The 18,667-nt window shown below is 43.6% G+C and overlaps 1 protein-coding gene across 1 annotated transcript in view; it reads right to left on the bottom strand.

Annotated features, from left to right (window-relative positions):
* Positions 1-18,667, bottom strand: part of NID2 (nidogen 2 (osteonidogen)) — a 67,312-nt gene that overhangs the window by 46,046 nt on the left and 2,599 nt on the right. Inside the window, exons 2-5 of the mRNA XM_005867911.2 lie at positions 18,320-18,480; positions 17,367-17,675; positions 8,380-8,612; positions 1,493-2,235 (exon numbers count right to left, since the gene is read on the bottom strand). Of these exons, the coding sequence (XP_005867973.1) occupies positions 1,493-2,235; positions 8,380-8,612; positions 17,367-17,675; positions 18,320-18,480 (1,446 nt within the window). The remainder of the gene's footprint in view (positions 1-1,492; positions 2,236-8,379; positions 8,613-17,366; positions 17,676-18,319; positions 18,481-18,667) is intronic.

Here is an 18,667-nt window from a genome sequence, read left to right as displayed (position 1 = left end):
ACCCCCCACCCCATCTCATTCCCACTGCTATAAATTTTCTATAATTAGTAACAGCAGCCTCCACTTATGAAGAGCCAACTGGTGCCGACACTAATCTAAGAACTTCATATCTCATTTAATCCTCTCAACATGTTTAGGAGAAGTCAGAGGTTTGGGGATTACAGAAGTTGCCTCGTGTGACCCGGCCAGGAATGTGGCAGCCAGGATTCTAACCTGAGTCTGACACCAACACCCTCCCTCTGGTCGTTACACAGTGCCACTGTAGTCACAAAATAGTTCCCTCCCTCCTGAAATAAGCGCTTCTCCATGCAAATCCCATACCACTGCAGAAGAACCCAGAAGACCCTCTTCGCTAGGTCGACATGTTTTTATTGCAAACGGGATGGGAAACAGAAAAAGTTTAAAAAAAAAAAATAGGAGGTCCTGAAGAATGCCTTCACCTCTGACCTCCTTCCTCCCACTAGAGGTCAGAGGAGCAGGCCCTGGAACCAATGGAATGACTCTGCGGTCAGTTTCCCATTCCATGTTTACATCCCTAGCTGGGAAGAAAGAGCTGACATGACAAGGCTGCACTAGGAAGAGAAGGCGACGCGGGCTCCGCATCTGTCTGAATCAACCGCTGCCGCCTCTGGGCACTTCCCTCCTGGCCCCTCACTCAGGTCAGTGAGTCATGAAATGAGGACAAGGCTCCAGGGAGGCGAATACCACAGCTGCACAGCCATGAAGCAGAAATGACAAGACACAGGTGGTTAGCAATCTTCCTTCCCCGTGGGTCCCCCCTCCCACGCACCACCAAGTAGCTCTAACCGAGGGGAGCACAGGGTTGTCCCATCACAGAGGAAGAATCTGGAATGTTAGCCACTTAAAACCAGTCTTCCGCCCTCCCTCACTGTAATGTGTGCGCAGCCCCAGAATGTTTTATACCTTTGCTGAACTTTCAAAACCGAAATACTTCATTACACTTGAGACCGGTGCTGGCACGAGCAAGCCAGTCCTTCCCCTCTCACTCCATGAGGCCCATTTTTTCAAAAACATGATTAATCGTCAAGGGATTCCAAACAGAATTTGCCTGCCAAGATGTATTTGGCAAAGGAAAGATACTCTATCTCCTGAAACATGCGTTTAAAAATCAGTTCCAATCTTCTTTCTGCTGAACTTTCCACGTACTCGTCTGAGAGAAAAAGCATGACTCAAGTTTAAACCAGCATTTTTATTTTATTTTTTTAAATATATTTTTATTGATTTCAGAGAGGAAGGGAGAGGGAGAGAGAGAGATAGAAACATCAATGATGAGAGAGAATCATTGATTGGCTGCCTCCTGCACGCCCCCCACTGGGGGATCAAGCCTGCAACCTGGGCATATGCATGACCGGGAATCGAACTGGTGACCTCTTGGTTCCTAGGTCGACACTCTACCGCTGAGCTACACCCAGCTGGGCAAAACCAGCATTTTTAAAATGGGCTCTTAGCACCCAGTTTTCTAACCACTTACCCCCAGTGTTGGAAGTGTTATCTTCCGCCCCTTCCGCATGCCTCTCGTGATCCCGTGGCGCTGTGTGACCTGGCCTGGCGTAACTGGGCAGGACCACCTCTCCTTCACCATAGGCCGGGCCAGCACCCCTTTCGGAAGGCAGTGCCCCTCCATCTACGTCTGGCTGGATGCTTCTGTTTTCAAGGTCGGGAGGTGGGGCTCCCTGGGAAGGATCCAGTACATTTTCTTCTCTCTCCGACGAAGCCGGGCCTCTGGTCCATGGCTGTTCCGAAGCCTCCACCTGGCCTCTTCTATCTAGGGCGGCCATCTCCTGCACACGCCTCCCTTCTTTGGTTTGAGAGTCCAAGGAGACAGATTCTGTTTCAGGATGGAATGGCCTATTTCTGGGTGTTGGATGCAAAGGGGAGTCCAGGTAGGGACCTGGAGGAGAGACCCCACCCGCTACAGGCCTTGAGTCAGCCTTTGCGGGGAAGGAAGCATTGATATTGCCGTGGCCTTTCAACACCTCCTCCGGTTCGCTCGGTGGGTATTCAGTTTCCTCCTCATTCTCACCATAATAATCCAAATCGTCCTCACTGTAGTTTCTTTCCAGGGCTGCAGCATGGCTGAAGGAATGCTCCCGGGAAGCTGAGGAGCGGGCTTGGGAAAGGGATCCTCCCACTGTTGCTGGCCTGACATTGTCCAGTGGGGAGACGCTGCCGATATGAAAAGCCCACACTCCAGGAATCCCCAGGTTGCTGTGTCTAAAAAAAAAGCGGGGACAGTGCATTGTAATAAAAGTGGCCACTACCCATCTTCCTACAAAGGTGAGCAATTTATTTTAAAACTAAAAGACTATCAAGATCAGATTCAGAGTTTTCCTGAGTGTAGAAAAAACAAATAGAATGCGACTTACATGTTAACTAAAAGGATGATACTGGAATTTTGATATAAACAACCTCTTATTTATAGTCACTTTCAAAGGCTGTGTTTCACAGAATGCTAGACTGCTCTACAATCCACATTTTATCTAAAATCTGGCTGATTGAAAACAAAGAGGGAATGCAGAAATATTTATCTTTCTTCTACTTTTAAGAAAACATATGCTGCCCAGCCTGTGTGGCTCAGTGATTGAGTGTCAACCTAGGAACCAAGAGGTCACAGGTTTGATTCCCAGCACATGCCCAAGTTGCGGGCTTGATGACATGCAGGAGGCAGCTGATTGATGATGATCCTTGTTCCTCTCTCATCAATGTTTCTATCGCTCTATTTCTCTCCCTTCCTCTCTCTCTCAAAAAAAGAAAAGAAAATGTATGCTGAAAAAATTTTTGCCAAACAATGACTACCACATGCTTTTAAGAGTTAGTTATCTGTCAAGTGCTTAACTTTCTTCAGTACAACCTACAAGGCAGGGGCAGTGGTCATGCCCAATTATATAGAAGAGAAAATAGGTTTAGAGAGGCTAACTAATCTTCTTAATAATTGACAGCTTGGATTAGGCACTAACACCAAAACCCATGCTCTACATTTGGGCTTTATATTATTATAAAATAACTAGAGGCCCGGGGCACAAAAATTTGTGCACTCAGGTGGGGGGTTTCCCTCAGCCCGGCCTGTGCCCTCTCGCAGTCTGGGACCCCTCAGGGGATGACCACCTGCTGGCTTAGGCCTGCTCCCCAGGGGATTGGGCCTAAGCTGGAAGTCAGACATCCCTCTGGCAGCCTGGGAGCCCTCAGGGGATGTCCACTTGCCAGCGGGGACCAGGCCTAAGCTGCAGTCAGACATCCTTAGTGCTGCAGAGGAGGCGGGAGAGGCTCCCACCACCACCGCTGTACTGGCAGCCGTCAGCCTGACTTGTGGCTGAGCAGAGCTTCCCCTGTGGGAGTGCACTGACCACCAGGGGGCAGCTCCTGCATTGAGCGTCTGCCCCCTGGTGGTCAGTGTGTGTCATAGTGACCAGTCATTCCCAGTTGTTCTGCTGTTAGGGTCAATTTGCATATTACCCTTTTATTATATAGGATTATTATTCTACGTAAGAAAACAAATACTCTATAATCAATCAGCACTTGAATTATTATAACTCTACAACATCTGAATTACCATACTCTACAGAATGTTAAAGACATTTCACTGCTTAGTCACATGGACCAATCAATTAACTAATTCATGGAGAATGGTTAAGTCAATGTAAAAAAATTCAAAGAAATACAACTGAACAAGTCTAAAATGTTGATTAACCGCAGAACAAAATTAAGGGGAAAATAAGAAAGTAGTTTAATCAAAATGCCACAAATAATGCCCCAGACGGTTTGACTCAGTGAATAGAGTGGCAGCCAGCGCACTGAAGGGTCCCAGTTTGATTCCAGTAAAGGGCACATCATGCACACATGATCCCTGGCCCTGGTCAGGGTGGGTGTGGGAGGCAACCAATCTATGTCTCTCTCTCTCACATTGATGTTTCTCTCTGTGTCTCTTCCCCTCCCTTCCACTCTCTCTAAATATCAATAGAAAAAAGTATCCTCGGGAATGAATATCTCTCTCTCTCTCATCTATCTATCTCTGTTTATCTCTATCTCTATGTATATGTATGTGTGTTATTGTTATTATGGTTGTTGCTGCTGCTGCTATTCTAAGTAACTTAGGAAACAGGAATATAGAAAGCAAAACTATGATCCTTTGTGTAATATGCTATGCATTGTAAGTTCTGAGAATTAGTGTTGGTATTTCTTGGCAAGCAAATAAGGAACACTAAAGAAGATAAGAGAGACCCCTGAAGATATGAGGATACTGAGTTTATTATCACATCGGAGGTGTTGCAGCTGTGAAATTTCCTCTTGATGTTAGAAACAGAAAACTATAAAAGCTTCAAAGAGTAGGAAAATACAAATTATGGCAGATAAAAGCTAAATAAAATAACTTTCTCATTAAATATAAATCACTATCTTGGTTTTGTCATGGTGCATTATGGGAAAGTAACTAATGTGAGTTTATCCTAAAGTCCAAGGTCATTTGGAAAGCTTAGTGATGGAAAGATTTTATTTCCTAGAAAGAAAAACAAGACTACAAAATGGGATGACAGTGGCATCCTCCCTGGGTTGTTGGGAGGATAAAGTTAGAAAATCACATAAAATGCCTACCATGGGGCCTTGCACATAGTAAGTACTTAGCAACTACTGTCTTCCAGGAAATAGAAAAGTGTAACTTCAAAAATGCAGGTGTGTGCATTCATATTCAAATGTTCAGAAGATTTATGACAAACACACTATGATTTGTATAATGTATGACCTTTGAGCTTATAACAATGGAACAAGTTTGAGGAATACAAAGATTCCACTGACTAGGAAAGTAACTTAATTCTTTAGAGATGTATACTGAAGTATTTGGAGTGAATGGAATGATGTGTGTGACTTACTTTAAAATACTTAAGCAAAAAAAGAAAAAAAATGATGAACATGGCAATGTCAATAACTTGAATTTAGATCACAAGCATTTGGCTGTTCATTTAGCTATTCTCTCCACTTTTCTCTATTTTTTTCAATTTAAATAATGAGAAGTAAAAAAGAAGATTTAATTGAGGAACATTTCTATAATTTGGAGGTAGAGAAGACCTTTCTGAGAATAACTTCAAGACCTGAAATCATAAAAGAAAAGATAACTCTCAACTTGTAACTTCTAGATCATGAGTATCTTTAAAGATGAACAACTGGATAAAAATATGCACAGCATAGAAGAGGACTGAGATCTTTACCATGTTGTTGTGTTTTTTGTTTTTTGTTTTTCTGGTTTATAAGCGTTCTTTGTAAACACTCCAACAGAAAATAGCAAAGGATATGGACAGATACGTCACAAAGAAGATAGATAAATGGCTAATAAACATATGGAAAGGTGTTCAGATTTACTAGTAACCAAAACAATTAGAGTGAAAATAAGAACATTTTATACCTCTCGGATCCACAAATATTGAAAAGGATAAAAGCCTATAGGGAACAGACACTGCCAATCACTGCCCTGCATTACTGGTGAGGATATAAGTTGATGCAATGCTTCTGAAGGGCAATTTGTTAATACCCATCAAAATGTAAAACTTAATACGTCCTTTTTCAGAAATTCTACTTTTAAGGGAAATGAGAATCTGAGCAATGTAGAGGGTGAGGCAAAAGTAGGTTTACAGTTGTTCGTATGGAAAATAATAAGTAATAATACAAGAATAAATTCTGCTTCACATACTCACAACTGTAAACCTACTTTTGCCCCACTTTGTATATTATGCTGTTTACTGCAATGATATTTACAACAGGATAAACCAGAAACATGAAATGTTCATCGATAAGTTGTCTTAATAATACAGAATAGATATGATACATGTTTTAGTAGCCTCAAAATGATAATATAAACAGATATTGTACTGAAAGAGGCCTATAATATCATTATAGCTTTTAAAATTTTTTACATATACTGTACCTAAAATTCTGGAAAGACTGTTAACACTGGTTATCACTTGAAGTAGTGATACTGGTTAATTTTTTGCTTTTATTTCATATTATTCTGCATTGTTTATAATTTATTTTGTTTTTTAATATTAAGCATGGGTTACACTTAAAAAAATCTCTCTATTAGTCATTTTGGCCCCATAACTATTCTGCTCTCATCAAGCAACTCAGAAGTTTCTGGGAAGCATCAAAGATAAAAATGAGGGAAGGCATGGAAGGAGGTAAATGGAAGTGTAAGTGTGTGTGTGTGTGTGTGTGTGTGTGTGTGTGTGTGTATTCTATTTTATTTTTTTAAAAAGCTGATTTTAGAGAGCGGAAGGAAGAAGGAGAGAGAGAAACATCAATATGAGAGAGAAACATTCATCAGTTGTCTCCCACATGTGCCTCAACTAGGAATTGAACTCACAATCTGGGTACATGCCCTGACTGGGAATTGAACCTACCAACTTTTGGTGTATGGGACGATGCTCCAACCAACTGAGCAACCCGGTCAGGGCTGTGTATGTAGTCTTAGGGGCCTTTATGATTGTGGTGGGGGAGCACAACTGCTTTTCTGACAGGCTCTTTGGCCCCTACCACCTCCTGTGCCCTGTGTAGATGTTAGCACTTACTCTAATGCTCTGGGAATTGTTGATCTATTTGTCTGTCAACCCTGCTACAGGGCAAGTTGCTAGTGCAGGGCCTGTGCCTTAGATACCTTTGTCTTTCAAGTGCGTGGCCCCCGTGAGCTCTCCATAATATCTGAGGAGCAGAGACTCTGGCCTCCAGGGTGGGAGAGTCAGGTGGAACCCAGGGAGTAAAAGCAAGGAGCGAAGTTTTCTCCACCAGAGCCTAGACTAAAAGGCAACCTAGATGGAGACCTACAGATGCACGAGAATGGAAAAGAAAACCAGGATTCAGCACAAAATAAGTGGCTCAGAGCCCCAGTCTTGTGCTTGAATTTTGGCATTGCCACTTAATAACTGGGATTATAGGCAACTTAACTTCCCTAAGCTCATTTGTCAAGTTGAGACAAGAATCTAACTTACCTCCTAGGATTCTTGTGAGTTTTAATTAAGACAGCCTCTAGAAACTGTTTAGCACAATGTTTGGTGAGTGGTTAAGCTCTCAATAAATGTTAGCTCATTTCACTTAGCATAATGCTCTCCAGTTCCATCCATGCTGTTGCAAGTGGTAAGAATTCCTTCTTTTTTATAGCAGCATAGTATTCCATTGAAATAAGCCAGTCAATGAAAGAAAAATACCACATGATCTCACTCATTTATGGATAATTAAGACCATTATAAACTGATGAACAAAAATAGATACAGAGGCAGAGCAACATTGAACAGACTGTCAAACTACAGCGGGAAGGCCGGGGAGGGTTGGGGGCAGGGTAAGAGATCAACCAAAGGACTTGTATGCATGTATATAAACATAACCAATGGACACAAGACACTGGGGGGTAGGGGAGGCCAGGGGAAGGTCAAGGGGAGAAAAAAAAGGAGACATATGTAATACTCTTTGTAACACTTTAAGCAATAAAACAAAATTTTAAAAAATAAAATAAATGTTAGCTCGAGTAACCATATTTGGCTACAGGGCCCGTCCTCGGTAGCTGAGCAGAGCACATGGCATGCAAATGTGCAAAGTGTTTCAATACCCGGGAATACTCTAGTGAAACCGAGAGGCAGGAAGGAAGGTTATGCAGCCAAGGCGTTCTGTCTGGCTTCAGCATCCATATTCAGGAAAGGAATAAAAGCAAGTATATTTTTTAAAATTAATAGATATCAAGAGGTGCTGCCCCTATACTGGCGTGATGTGGACTGACGAGAACTGAAAGGGCTTGGATTGCATGAGCAGAGTAAGCCGCCGATGGGACTGAGGGACATGCTCAGTCCTGGCTGCTCCATGGAAAACCAATCGCTGTGATTTCAGATAATAAAGCCATAGCGAAACCACGACACTGCTAAAGACCTATCCGTCTATTTGTTTACTTGTTTCCCAAATTACTTTACTCTTATTTAACTTTCAACACGTTATCTGTCTAAAAGACTAAAATCACAGCATCTCCTTCTGTGAAATAATTAACCTGGAAAGACTTCAATCTGGGCAGTTATATTACTGGGTATTTTTATGTGGTTCCAAGAGCAATGTTTTCCATAGCAAACCTCAGTGGCTCTGCAAACACACACACACACACACACACACACACACACACACACACGAGTTCTCTTTCAGGTATCTTTAGCCAACAGGGCAAGAAAAATAAAGGACCTTTTATATTTGGTGGCCTTGCTCCTCCCAGGGTCTAGTCTAGATGCCTTACGCAGAAACCACCAAGATATTATTTAATGGTCTTATGACCACTTGGGTTTGGGGAGCTCCAAAGGGTCCTTCCATTCCAACAGGAAAGGGCTTAAGCCCTAGGGCACTTACTGGTAGAGATTTTTCACAGATTGTTCAGTGCTAGTCAAGCTAAAATACGGTCCTTCTCTCTTCAGGTCATCGATCTCCCCTCGGCAGAAGCCCACTCGGGCTGGAAGCTCGAGCTGGACATTGTAGGACTCTTTGGGGCGCGTTCCAAAGAAATGAAGGCCATTGACAGGATAGAGAAAGAAGGCGTAGGTATCGGACTCATCGTATGCCAAAACTACCTGGAAAGTATTCAGCTGTGGGGAAAAAAAAGGAAATGTTCTTAATAAAATAAACAAACAAAAAGACAATGCAAGCAAAGCATCATAAAGTACAAAGGGTTTCCCCCCTCATTAGGATTTCTCCAAAATGTTTTCATACGTACTATTCTTTTAAATTTCTTCTTCAAGTAACAATATAATTTTATAAGCTATGTCATATATAATCACATTTTGTCAATTCAGATTAATAGTTGAAATATGTATAGGTAAAAAAAACAACTGGTTAGAGAGGAGAGACCAAGATCATCGATCTCCCCTCGGCAGAAGCCCACTCGGGCTGGAAGCTCGAGCTGGACATTGTAGGACTCTTTGGGGCGCGTTCCAAAGAAATGAAGGCCATTGACAGGATAGAGAAAGAAGGCGTAGGTATCGGACTCATCGTATGCCAAAACTACCTGGAAAGTATTCAGCTGTGGGGAAAAAAAAGGAAATGTTCTTAATAAAATAAACAAACAAAAAGACAATGCAAGCAAAGCATCATAAAGTACAAAGGGTTTCCCCCCTCATTAGGATTTCTCCAAAATGTTTTCATACGTACTATTCTTTTAAATTTCTTCTTCAAGTAACAATATAATTTTATAAGCTATGTCATATATAATCACATTTTGTCAATTCAGATTAATAGTTGAAATTATGTATAGGTTAAAAAACTGGTTAAAAACATAATACCTTTTAAGGTATAAATGCTCAATTTCAAACCTCTTTCAGAGCTGAGAGCAAGTAGCAAACTTACCTTGCTCATTCCCACTGCCCTAGTTTCCTGCCCTGGGCACTCATCTGGATCATTCATTCATTCACCATTTATTGAATGCCCATTGTGGGCAGACACGGTGTTAGGCACTGGCTGATCAAAAGACCTCCTTACTATTGCCTCACTCTCTTTTCTCTTCCATCCATTTCTCCACACCCCCACCAGAGGTATAGAAGAGGAAAGAGAGACATAGAGGCTAATGAATCTGCCTAAGGCAAGGGTGGCAAACTTTTTGACTCGAGGGCCACAATGGGTTCTTAAACTGGACCGGAGGGCCAGAACAAAAGCATGGATGGAGTGTTTGTGTGAACTAATATAAATTCAAAGTAAACATCTGCTGTATCTCCGTCAGACTATTTAACATTCCCCGTTTGTCCCATGTACTCTGATGCCCCTGTATGTGCGCTCACATTTCCCTGAGACTGAAAACCTCCTAACCCTCTGGTGCTGCCCCTTGGGGTGTGCTGTGATTCCGTGTAGATTGATTTCTGTCCTCTGACCCTCCGTGACACCTTTGGGAGTGTTTCTAGCTTGCAGTCACCTCATTTTGCCTGGTTAGTTATTTACGTGTTTGTAAACCCCATCTATTAACTCATTCGTACAGTAATTCAAAAGCCAAGTGCCTGTGAGCACCTGACATTATTCTTGGTGCTGAAGAAGCAAAGGAGCAGGGGACTGGGACGCTGCCCAGGACGGTCTCACATCTTACCAGAGGGAGACAGCCACGGCCGAGATTCTAGGAGAGTTTGAAAGAGGAAGCAGAGGCTACAGAGGAGGGCATAGAGGCTAAGGAAGCAAGGCAGAGGAGGCCTAGGGACGTTAACAAACACAGCAGGAGCCAAAGCAGACCAGAGAGGCCAGAGCTGAATTAGCCACAAACTCAACACCCAGGTCCTTATAGAATTACTCCTTAAAATTTGCTCTCATATTTTCAATAAGACATTTTTTTGCCTTTACCTACATCCAGCTATCTCCCCCGATCCCGCCAAAATGACCTGTTAATAGTGTTTGATTATCTAAAAAAGATGTAATATTTAGACCTCTGAGAACACCTCTCTCACTAAATCCCCCTCCTTTTATAATTTAGTAGGGAACTGGGGAGGTATTTATAAATACCACTGCTTCCTAAATAATGTGACTCTTAAAAACATTATTTACTAGTGGGTAGTGTTATTTCCCCCAACTTACTAACTAGACCGTCAAAATTAGGCACAGAGAAGAGCATCACAGTTTGCTAAATAAAACAGCAAAGAGGAATGTGCCCTGCCTTTGGTTCTGTCCGGTATGGTGCTCTCTCCTAATGTTAATTCTTCCTTCCATTGTTTAATTTCAAAGTTTAGTTTTGAGGTTTTGCTTATAGGACAAAGACACACAGGTCTTTAAATGCTTTTTAAGAGAAAACAAATTGACACACAACCTTGCTTTCAGTTCTCTGACATTGAAAAGGTCACCTTGCTTGGCTTTGCTCTTTTCTTTCTTGAAGTTCACACACTTAAAGAGTTAAGGGGAGCCCAGCTGGCTTGGCTCAGTGCTTGAGCATCAGCCTATGAATCAGGAGGTCATGGTTTGATTCCTGGTCAGGCCACATGCCTGGGTTTCGGGCTCGACCCCTAGTGTGGGACATGCAGGAGGCAGCCAATCAATGACTCTTCTCTCATTGATGTTTCTATCTCTCTCTCCCTCTCTCTTCCTCTCTGAAATCAATAAAAATATATATTTTAAAAGAAAGAGTTAAGGGGAGGGGGGCTGGTATATTTGCTATTGTAGTTGTTGATTATTTCATCAGCAAAACTTGAGTTTTCCAAAAACAAAAGGCAAGAGATGTTTCCTAGAATTTCTCAAAGCTGGGAAGCCAGAGCTTCTGCATCATGTCTATACATCATGGAATATATATACTACGTCATCAATTAATGTGGATCCAGGAACTTTCGAGTTTTACTATAGTGAGAATAAATAAAGCTCAACTAGGGAAAGAAAAGTACTCCAGGAAGGAGAAAGAACCTGTTTCCAAAAGCTAAGCCTTCAAAGCTCCTGGCATTGATTGCCCACAATAAACCTGAGATAGGAAGAAATCCTGGTTCTAAGTTTAGAGACATTCTGCGAGATAAGGAGGGTCTACAGATTGTGAAGGAATTGAAGGGGGGAGGGGTAGGGAGAGGGGGGAAAGGACACAGAGCTGGGAAGAGGAGGGTCTGACTTTTTACTGTGGGGTCTGGGCATTTAGCACTTTATTCATTCTTTCAGTCAGCCAGTCAACAAATTCATTTCAAGGAACATTTACTCAATGTCTTTTACCCGCCATCCCTGAGACAAGCACTTATTACAGGTCGCAAGCATTTAATCTACGTGTCTCCACCGAGGCAAATAAAAGAATTTTAAAATAGAATTTAGGTCCCAAAGTACGCACCAAAAGTTTGGCTACTTAAAATCCACCCACACACCAAATGATCACTTTTTAAGTTCTCCCCCGGTTCCAGAAAATTCTACATCTTATTGCTAAAGAGTGGCCTTCACAAGTCCTGAGGGCTGCTCCTCCTCCCAAGGCACTCGCTGACTGGCTTCCAGACCGGAAAGGTCTTCACATTCCTAGAGACAAGCCTTTGCAAGAACCCCACACGCTCTGTCTCTGAAGGGAAACCCTCAGATGGGCTGCCCAACCCCACAAAAGGGTCACAGGTTCCCAACTCCCCCAGGATCCCAGAGAGGAGAGAGGGGCCTTCCCGGGCAGAGGAGCAGCACAGACAGGATCAGGGCCAGTGGCTGCGGAGCTGCAAGGTTTCTGTCATCCTGTTATCAGAAAGAGAGAAAAGCCAGAGCCCTCAGCAGAAAGCAGGCAGGAGTCTGGCTGTCCTCTGCAGGTAGAGGATATCACCCGTCAATATTGCCTGGACACTCGCAGAGCCAAGCTGATGGATATCAAACATACCCATCTAATGCATTTAACTAATTTGTCATCTGGCAAAAAATCAGAGCAGTGCCAACCTGACCCCAACAGGACTGGCCTATAGTGGCTTACAAAAATAACCATGAAAATTAGTCACTAGAGGGTGCCTCCTAAAGGGGTCGTAGTTTTCTCTCTTCCTTAAGGTCGCATGCTTTCCACAGTGCAGCATCTCTGACTTCTGGCCTCCAGAGTTTGGGGTCAACACTAAATGCCATGCCTTGGCATAATCCTCCATCGCCCACTACCTGTACGATACTGTCACACACATGATTTTCCCTCATTCATTTTCTGCCTAAATCCTACAGAGCCTGCCCCAAATCAAACGTAGGTGCTCAGTGCTATCATATCCCTTCCTGACCTTTAGTCTTCAGCAGGACGTCAGCATTTCTTTAATCAATTTCCTTATCTGTCTCATTCTGTATGTCCTCACCGCTATGCCTCAGCCTCAGGTTAAACTCTTTCAGATCGACTGCAAACCTCCCCTCTTCTGGACGTCAGCTCCAGAAGTCAAAAAGCGGCAACAACGTCCTGCTTTTACCTCGAATTTTCTCTGTGGATCCAATGTCCTCCATCGATGGTCATCAGCCTTTGAAACAAGTCAACATACCTCAGGCCCCCCAGGGGCCTCCAATGGGCACCTTTCTGCTCATCTTATGTTACTGCCCCATGACTCCTTCACCCATTTTTTCCAGCCTCAGCTCTCTAGCCTTCTCCCACACCCTAGCTCAGGACTATCTCTCCTGCTGCCTCGTTCTCAAGACCCATTCTTTCAGCCCAACTTAAAATCCAGATCAACAAAACATTCCCTGTCCCACACAGATCTGTGTAACCCCCGTCCCTCCAACAACAGCAAAGCAATACTCCCCTTCCCAAAAAATGCAGCTAAAATAAACACTAGCTCTCTTTCTGTCAATGAGTTCTTTGATGTCAATACCGTGACTTCTTTGCTCCGTGAAGTACCTATGACAGCTCAAGGAATCTCAGATGAACTGAGTTGATAAACACTATTTGTTCCTATTTTTAGATGCAGTTACATCTTGATATCCCTGCAGTATCAGCTACAACATCCTGTCACACCCACCTTGAATATCCATGGAGAGAAAGGGCAACAACTGACGTTGTTTAAGTAGTAAAGACGCCATTCCTCTGATATCTTCAAATTTCAGGTAACTTTGCAACATAAGGTTAATATGCCACGGTTTAAGAAAGCCATGTAGAAATCCTTCAAGCAAAGTAGACAATTTGCCAAAATCTACCTCCAAAGAACTATTAAAACAAGAACTCAAGTCACAGAGCTCTTTAAAGTATTCAGAACAACCTTCAACACGGGTAATTGAAAAAACATTCTTTCTCTAAACAGAATCTTTATCTCCTTTCTAAATGAAACAAACTCTGAAGCCAACTCAGCATATGGCAATGTCCAAAGATGGATTTTAATTAGAAAAGTGAAAGAGAGATGGAATCTACAAATCTTCCTGCACTCCCCACCCCAAAAAAGCCCGGATGGAAACTGCAATTTGGAAAACCTTGTATTTAAAGAGTCCTTATGTAAAGGACTTGCATCATAGCATCCTTGCAAGATCGAGAAATAAAAGAACCAGAACCTGGTCCCATCAAGCCAATGAAGGGGAACACAGATTGGGTGAGCACCCACACCAGATGGGTCTAAGGCAGTGGTTCTCAACCTTCTGGCCCTTTAAATACAGTTCCTCATGTTGTGACCCAACCATAAAATTATTTTCGTTGCTACTTCATAACTGTCATGTTGCTACTGTTATGAATCATAATGTAAATATCTGATATGTAGGATGGTCTTAGGCGACCCCTGTGAAAGGGTCATTCGACCGCCAAAGGGGTCGCGACCCACAGGTTGAGAACCGCTGGTCTAAGGGATGGCAGCGGCTACATAAAAATGACACTTTAGCTCATTCTCACAACAATCCTGTAAGGCAGGCATTGCTACTCCATTTCACAGCTTAGAAAACTAAGGCTAAGACTGAGTCATTGTTTCTGAAATCACTGGATAACATTTCATAATCACTTTTTCCTTCAAAATGGTTTTAACTGTATTGTCATTGTCTTTACATCACCCGGAAAGATGGGGAAGAGAAGCATTACTCCCACACTACAGAAAGTTGAGAAAAATAATTAACAAAGTCATGCTATCTGTATTTTAATTTTTGATTTCAAATAAGCCCTGACAAAATTGGAACTTAAAGCTGTAGCATGATTTCCTCTCCCCTATTCATCTCTTTCAAGTTAGTCTTTCTATTCCGTGTTGAAATGTAAGGCAGATCCAGCTGAATCTCTCCAGAGTGTTGGGATACTAATTTGTATCAACAGTGTCCATTGTAGCAGATTTCATTCCAAGCTCATTTTTCCTTTGAACGCATTATGGTTCCTCGGACTCTTCTGGTACTAAGATCACATCAAGACAATAAAGCTCCAGCCTTATTTATTGGGAGTCTTAGGAACAGGCACAACTATTGTGTCTACCTTCATCACCTGTGCCAACAAAATGGGTCTTGCGTGGAAAAAAAAAAGTCTGGGTAAAAGCAACAACAACAAAAAAACCTAAGAACCAATAAATCTGTATTCTAAAGCTACCTTTGCCTCACTAAGAGCACAAGTCTGGACAATAGCTTTAACTTCTATTTGCCATTATCTGTGAAATGCAAACGATAAGTCATGTGGTACTTATCTTGTAGGATTGTTGTGGGAAGACAGTATGATAAAAATATTGTTATCAGAATGAACTAGATAACTTATACAAACAACCCCTATAAGTAGTCAATCTTTCCTTTGTGTCCTCACCTTCTCAATACAATCAAAAAGAGTTCTCTTAACAAAAACTATCAATCCCCTGCTTTAAATCCTTCAAAGGTTGCCTATCGCCAAAGAACCAAGTCCAAGCTCTCAGAACATTATCTGCTAATTCCCACCTCATGGCCTTTCCGGCCTCCTGTCCCACCACCCTCCTCTTCAGTGATCATATACCACACATAATGCCCCAAACACATTCTACTCTACAGCACGTGGCTGATATGTCATAGACTATCCTTTTGGGAATGTTCTACTCTGCTCAACTCAGACTCAAAGCTACTTCTTCATTGAAACCTTCCCTGATAGTGTCTCCTAACCAGAGAGCGGTAGTGTTATTCTCCACAAGTAAAAATGCTACTACACTTACCATATTGAATAATCATAAATGTTCCTACTAAATTATGAGATCCTTGGGAGTAAAGAGTATGTCCTTTCATGATATCTATGTCAGTCCTGATATACAGTAAGTATGCAAAAAAGGTTTGTTGGATGAATAAATCTCACTATGCTTAAATGTAAATTACTTACACACACACATATGAATATGCCACATATAAGATATATGTTTACAATAAAAGACTGGAAGAAAATAAACTATTAGCAGTGGTGACCTCTGGTTAGTGAAATTATAACTAATGTTTATTTTCTTTTCTAAATGTTTTATTGTAAGTATGCTATACTTAATTTTAAATGTTTTTTAAACTTATAAACAAAAATGAATGAATGAATGAATGCAACATGATGGTGGGGGCCATACCTTACTCAACTTTCTCCAACTCTTTACCTAGCCCAATGCCCTACACAAAAGAGGTGATCAATATATCTGTTTAAATTCAATGTATTCTGTTGAATTGAATAATTAAAATGTCAAACCATGTATTGTTTAAAAAGTATTCAATAAACAAAACTAGATGTTGCCTGACCCAAAAAAATGAGTGGCCAAAAAATCATAAACTTGAACAATTTTTATTTCTAAATCTTTTTTGCTTAGTACAGTCTTATAGCAAATACTTCTCTTACAGAACACATAAATATGGCCACCATTTGAAATACTCAGTGAGAGTGGGCAAGCTACTTAGTCTCTCAGGGAAGAGATGTAGCATCTTTCTGTAGCTAAGAACCACTTTGATGAGTTAAAATAGAGATAAATTGTAAGCGTTTCAGCCCTTGGAGTATAACACTTTTGATTCAGGTCTAATTTCATGGGAGGAAGTCCCTACCTACTCCAGGAATGAGGCAGTTTACCATTTGCCAAGCCGCCCTGACCCCACCTGATGTCCACTTGGTTGCTGCCAAGCCTAAAGACAGGGAGCTTGGGTTGCTCCTCAGGTAGGGACTATAAAACAAATTGAGGACAGTCTCCTGGAAATGAGGGGGCATGGAAACCTGGAGGGCAAGTTGGCAAAAGCTATCAATAACCTTATAAAAAGTTCATCCCCTCTGGCCCACCAATTCCAAACCCTAAAATGTCAATTGAAGACATGCGCAAAGATTTAGCTTTAAAAAAGTGCTTCACAAAATTAGGTATAATGATAAAAAATTGGAAATAACCTTAATGACCACTGTGGTAAATCCAGTGGGTGGAATATAATGCAGACTTTATAAATAACGTTGTAGAAATAGATTTACTGACATTGAAACATATTCACAATATACTATTTAGTGAGGGGAAAGTAGGCTACAGAACAGTATGTGCACTGTGAACCCATCATTGTTAATAGAAAATGACAGATAAATATAGATATTGATAGAGGGGGGAAAAAACTTCTGGAATAAACAGGAAAAATGTTTAACAGTGGTTATCTTTGAGTGGTAGGAAAATGAGAGGCTGTTCTTTTTAAAACTGCCTGTATTTGCTTATGTTTTTCTTTCAATGAACATATAATTAGAAATAATTCTTGTATACTTAGAGGTGATTCTTAAAATAAACAACCAAACAGTCAACTGCCTTGTGCTCTGAGGGCCTTCAGCATCTGCACTGGGGCCCTCTCTTCCCCTAAGCACGTTCTCCTGCTAGAAGGGACCACCTCTCAGATCCTCAGTGGAAGCCTGAAGACTTCACATCCAGGCCTCTTCAGCCTGGTGCCACTAAAGGATACATCAGGTTCAGCTCAAGACCAGACTCAGAAAAGACTCCAAGTCGCTCCCTGGATTCCAGCCCAGAATTCAAGCCCATCCCCTCCACAGCAGCCAAGCACCCCTTGTCACTTACCTCTCCGGAGGGCGGCATCCCGAGCCTGGGCTCCTGGTAGGCGCCCACTTGCTCCCAGGTGGCCAGGAAGGCATGGGTAGGGGTGAAATCCGAGGCGGTGCGCGGGAAGCTGGTGCGCACATAGCGGGCGGCCAGGTCCAGCACCTCGGGACTCGCGTCCTCGCGGTACAGGATCCTGCCTCTGCCTTGGCTCGTGTCGATGTCGGCCAGAAAGGGAGCAATGGCCGGGAAGTCCGTGGGGAAACCATCGTCCACATACTGGGTCTCCCTGGGGAAGTCTTGGGTGGAGATGATGCCGTTGGTGCCCACCTGGGAGAGGAGGGGGACAAAAGGTGGCGGTCGCTTGATCTGCAAGGAGCCCGAGGGCGGCCACCACAGGTCCAGACATGCACGCCCACCCGGCTCCTCAAGGAGGGAAGGGAACCGCCCCAGGCATGACGCTCCCCCTTCCCCAAAGCCTGGGAGGCCAACTCCTGGTTCAGAGCAACTCCGGCCCGTGTCCCAGCCGCCCCCTCCTACCCTACAACCCGACGCAATAGGGCCGGGAGCCCTAAAACTTGTTCGCATATTTCCTTCCTTGGCGCACAACCCTGGAGAAAACCTCCAAGTCCGAGGCGGGAGCACCCCAGCTCTGCAGACGGGCGCAGCCTTCTCGCCGCCCTCACTGGCAGCCCCACTGGCTGCCCCAGCAACGCTGCCTTCTTCTCTGCCCAGACCATCCTGATGCCGCGAACAGGTCTAGCGCTCTCACTGGAGGCAAGGAACGCCGCGGGTCCCGCAGCAGCATCGCTGCAAAGCCTGGTCCCACCCCAGGGCGCTCGGGGACAGCACAGCGTGCGCGCTATTCCCTCCCCTCGGAAGTCAGGGTTCGGTGAGACCCGCACTGCACGGACCCCTGGGGAGGAGCTGCGGGGAACCTGCCGGGCCCCGCACCCAGAGGGGGCCGAACTTACGTAGAGGTAGCTGAACTGAGCTTCGTAGAAGCGCAGGGGACTCGCCAGCTTCACCGCGGCTGAGCTCTCGTCGTCGCCTTCCTTCAGGAGCTGGTCCCCCCTAAACTGCCCGTAGGGGAAGAGCCCGCTGGGGTCCAGCGCCGCGCTGATTGGCTGCGGCCCTACACGGGGACCAATCACCGGCTCTGAGAAAATTCGACAGCAGCCGCCACATCTGGTTCTCGTTAAAAGTTTGCTAAGGCAGGGGTTGCGGAAGCGGCCCCGCTTTTACCCCAGGCGAGGTGAAAGCCCCCGGCCGGCGCTGCCCAGAGCTGCCCCTTCTTCTCCGCCTCCGCTCCCCGAGACCTC

The sequence above is a fragment of the Myotis brandtii genome, unplaced genomic scaffold (assembly GCF_000412655.1).
Source record: "Myotis brandtii unplaced genomic scaffold, ASM41265v1 scaffold253, whole genome shotgun sequence".
Taxonomy (NCBI): Eukaryota; Metazoa; Chordata; class Mammalia; order Chiroptera; family Vespertilionidae; genus Myotis; species Myotis brandtii.
This window is presented reverse-complemented; position numbering and strand designations above follow the sequence as displayed.